This window comes from Apis dorsata, unplaced genomic scaffold (genome assembly GCF_000469605.1).
Source record: "Apis dorsata unplaced genomic scaffold, Apis dorsata 1.3 scaffold_189, whole genome shotgun sequence".
Classification (NCBI taxonomy): domain Eukaryota; kingdom Metazoa; phylum Arthropoda; class Insecta; order Hymenoptera; family Apidae; genus Apis; species Apis dorsata.
The window spans coordinates 757901-762018 of record NW_006263474.1 but is presented as its reverse complement, the minus strand read 5'-3'; the positions used below and the strand labels follow the sequence as shown (position 1 = coordinate 762018).

The following is a 4118-nucleotide window of genomic DNA, read 5'->3' as shown; positions in this document are numbered from 1 at the left end:
GCTCGACGATCGCGCGCGCACCGGGGTCTTCCCGGTCACGTGTCCCCTCTCGTCTTGCTCGCGCTTACGCGGCACGCTCGAACGGAAGCGCACCCGACCGTACCGCGCGCGGACTCGTCATGTAATTTGAAATTGCGAGCAGCAATTAACGCCTTTTTTTTCTCTTGGTTTGCTTACTTTTTTTCTCGTTTTCTATTTTTCTAATTTTCGAAGGAGAAGAAATAATTTTGATTTTTTAGATATTGGTTTTTTGTATCGGGATATTTCCTTTTTTCTTTCTTTCCTCTTCAAGAAGAAATGTGAAGAGTTGGTTCGAAGGTTGATCATAGTTTAGAGGTTGAAGATGGACAACGGGTGAAATTTTAAGCAAGATTGTGCAAATTGAATGATTAAGATTTAAGGTGGTTGAGGGATACGATTCAGTGAGATGTGAGCCGAGGATGGAGCTGAAGATCAGCATACTGCTTCTGGCGCTTCTACGCCTCGCCAGCACCCTCGAGAGTAAGGATGATTTATCTTTACACGCGGCTTATGGTTTGTAGTAGACGGTGTCTGGGCTGGCTTTAACCATAAATTTTTGGATCCTTGCGAGTTCTTCTGGTAAATAGTGATTCAACGGTTTGAAGTTTGCAATTTGGAAACCTCGTATCAAACACGATTTCTTCCTCCCACATGCATACATTATACAAGAGTTTGATCTCAATTGTTACGAAGTTGTTGGTGTTTGCTGTTGGTATAGAGAACTTTTGGCGCGTTTGCATTGCTGTTCCGTGAAAACTTTCCTTATCACGATACGTCTTGAACTGGTTAGGAAAACCAGATCCAAAACTTTTCCAATTATTAATAAAGTTTTGTAAACTTATTGAGCTTCCTCTTTAAAATTCCTCTTTTATAAATGATTTTCACAATTAACTCGACGAGAAAAAGGAACGATAGAAATGTGTGGTCCAAAAAAATATAATAAAAGTTCCATTGTATTTGAATCCACCATCGAACGAGCACGAAGATTAACACGTAACCAAAAAACTGAGCAGAATGCAAATTAACGTTGATTCTACGCGTCCGCGACACCGGAGGCAATTAATCATATCCCGAAAAGAGGATCGCGAAAATACGCTGCGAGTGAATTAATTCCAAAATTTTCGTATCCTATAGGAAAGCTCGAAAAAAAAAAACAGCAAAACAATTTCACAACGATAATTTATACAATCACAAAAAACGCAAAAATCAAATCGACATCGATATGATAAAACTTAACAAAAAAAATCTCGCTCAAAAAATTCAATCTCTCTGGATAAAAATAAATTCTAAGAAACGTTTAACATTATTCTAAAAAAAAAAAAAAAATTAATTCATAAATATCTCGGTAAAACGGCGAAACAATCTATAAAGAATTCTCTATAGAATTGGACTTCTATTCAAAGAGAGAAAAATTCGAACATTCCGATTAATTATTTAATCATCGTCCCAAAAAGAGGATCGTAAAAATCCAAATAAATCGATTCTCAAATTCCTCCATAAGAACCTCGACAAAGCAACAATTTCTCCACGATAATATATTACTCGATGTTGGGCCACGAAAAATTGACCAAGAGTCGTATAAAACCCCGTGTGATGTGAGCTAAAACTTAACAACTCCTGTGAAAACTTTACGCTTACGAGAACGTCGCGTTAGAACACATCCAACCCAAACATCCCCCATTCGAAAGAGATATATTCGCAGTGGCGAATTTACTCGTGCTAACGTTGATATTCTACAAAGCCCGGGGCTTGGGATCGTGACATGTTTTCCCGCGAGCGTGACAACGGGGGTAATCGTATCTCGGTTTACTGCTTCAAGTCAAACAAGCAGTCGCGATCGCCTAGCCGTGCCGGGTAATAAAGTTTCAGGGCTGGACTTGGCGTGCAACGTGGATAAAAGAGGAATGTAAACGTAAAAGACTAAAAGATATACCCTAAGCGAGTGGATCGCGCTGACTGATACACGACGTAAAATCCCGTGCGCATCGTTAAACCGGGCTTTACCGTTTCCATCGCGCGACGTCTAAATTTACCGTGGCCGGTGTCGCGATGTTGGCAGAAACATTCGATCGAGTTTGCGTATCAAGCGTGCGTAGTTTGGCCTGTTAGAGGATGAAGATGAGGATGAAGGGATGGAGCGGATCTCTTGGATGGCTCGTTGAATTAACTCTTTACGAGTTATTTTATATGTACGAGTATCAGATATTCGATCTTCATCGAGTGTTTAAGCGTTGGAAAGTGGAAATGGATGGACAGTCTGAAATTCGAGAGAAGAAGGATTAAGGGAAAATTATAATCTATAAATATTATAAAATAAAATTATAACAATTATATATTTTTATTCGAAAATTAAATAATAATTATTGTTATAGAAATGGATTAATTATTAGAAGATATGGGATGAAGTATAATAAAGAAATTTTATTATAGTATAAGTTCGTATTTTTCTTTGAAAATTATTAGCTAGTAATTATTGTATACAATTGAATTGCTTGGAAATTTATAAAAGAACCTATACAATTAAAAAATCACGAGAAATTTAAAAAGAAATAAGAATTAGAAAAATTCTAACTAAACATTTTACCTTGTTAGTTTATAAAAAGAAATACCAGTTAATCCATAAATGTTTTTACCTTCGACCATGAAAATAACATAAAATTAGAACGATTCTCTTCTTTACACACTCTGCGCCTACCCTATTCTCTTTCAACCTTCATTTTTCCCCCGCATTTAATGCGCCCGAAGTTACGCACGTTGATCATTTATTCATAGTTCGCGGGAACTTCCCTCGAGCTCCTATAATTGGATTAATCATTCAAACCCCACTTTCGCCAACTTTTATCGTTTCGTTCATTCAATAAAACTCTTTCTAAAGATCTTTCGCTCGATATTTGAGGGAACTACCCGCGGTGTTCAAAAATCTCACCCTTTATTTCCAGACACGAAGGAGGAAGAGGAAGCGGAGGAGGATGATGAGGATAATTATCCCGTGGACGATTATGACTACGGTGACTACGAGAGCGCGACGATAACCAGCGATATCGATCTTATCGCCGGTGGCTCGTTGCCGATCTTCCTGGCCGAGCCTGTTGACACGTTCGTGGTGAAGGGGAAACCTGCAACCCTTCATTGCCGCGCGGCTCATGCTCTTCAGGTAATAAACGCGAAACAGATCTGAAAACTCAATATAGATTGAATTTGAAAAATAAAATTTTGATATAACTGTCAGACATATTACATTGCAATAGATATGCAATGATTTTATTTTTAATTTTTTAAATACTGAGATGTGTGCATGTGTTCGAGGATCGTTCTTTTTTTTTTTTTAAATAGTATAATAACGCAATTAATTTTAATAATTCGTAAATATTAATCTTCTTATTATTTTATATAATGTTATGAACAAAAGATTCATACAAAAATTATTTGGAAGATGTATTATAGCTCTTTATAAATAAAAGTTATAGGAAGGTTAATTTTGATTCTTTGAATTGTATTAACGGATGCACCTTCTTATTTTCTGCAAAAAATATTATTATATCAGAAAATGATCGATTTAAGAGATATTGTAAATTGAATTTTACAGAATTTATTATTAATTCTATAAAAATTTTAATAGTACAATATTTCACATGTTTTCTTTCATACAATAATTTCAAGTTCCAATATCTTCCAAATTAATGATTTTTCGATAAAAGATAACGAGCTGCAATTAAATTAAATTAGATAAGATTAGTTAATGATTTCACGTAAAATTGACGTATCCATCCTCAAAAAACATAAACGATAAATTTTCGCATGATAAACGAAAATATAACTAGCATTAGCCTGAAATATGCTTCCTTCCCGACGCGCACATATCTGATTCATATAAAAAAGTTTCATCTCTGTACAAACGCCGCTTGAAATCTCACTTTAATGAATCTCACTAACTTCAAAGAACTTGGAAACACCACTTCGCATGTCCCAATTTTCCTGAAAATTCAAAATTGCAGCGGTTCATCGGGCAACAACCTCTACAACGAAATAACCTACTAAGATCTCGTTAGAACTCCGTACTCTATGAAACAATAGAATTCGTTAGATAGAACGTTAGA

General features: G+C 35.9%; 1 protein-coding gene across 1 annotated transcript in view; it reads left to right on the top strand.

Annotated features, from left to right (window-relative positions):
• The first annotated feature begins 6 nt into the window (after positions 1-6).
• LOC102671484 (netrin receptor UNC5B-like) overlaps positions 7-4118 on the top strand; it is a 14007-nt gene continuing 9895 nt past the window's right edge. The window contains exons 1-2 of the mRNA XM_031509874.1: positions 7-501; positions 2961-3175. Coding sequence (XP_031365734.1) covers positions 441-501; positions 2961-3175 — 276 coding nt within the window. The 5' untranslated portion in view covers positions 7-440. The remainder of the gene's footprint in view (positions 502-2960; positions 3176-4118) is intronic.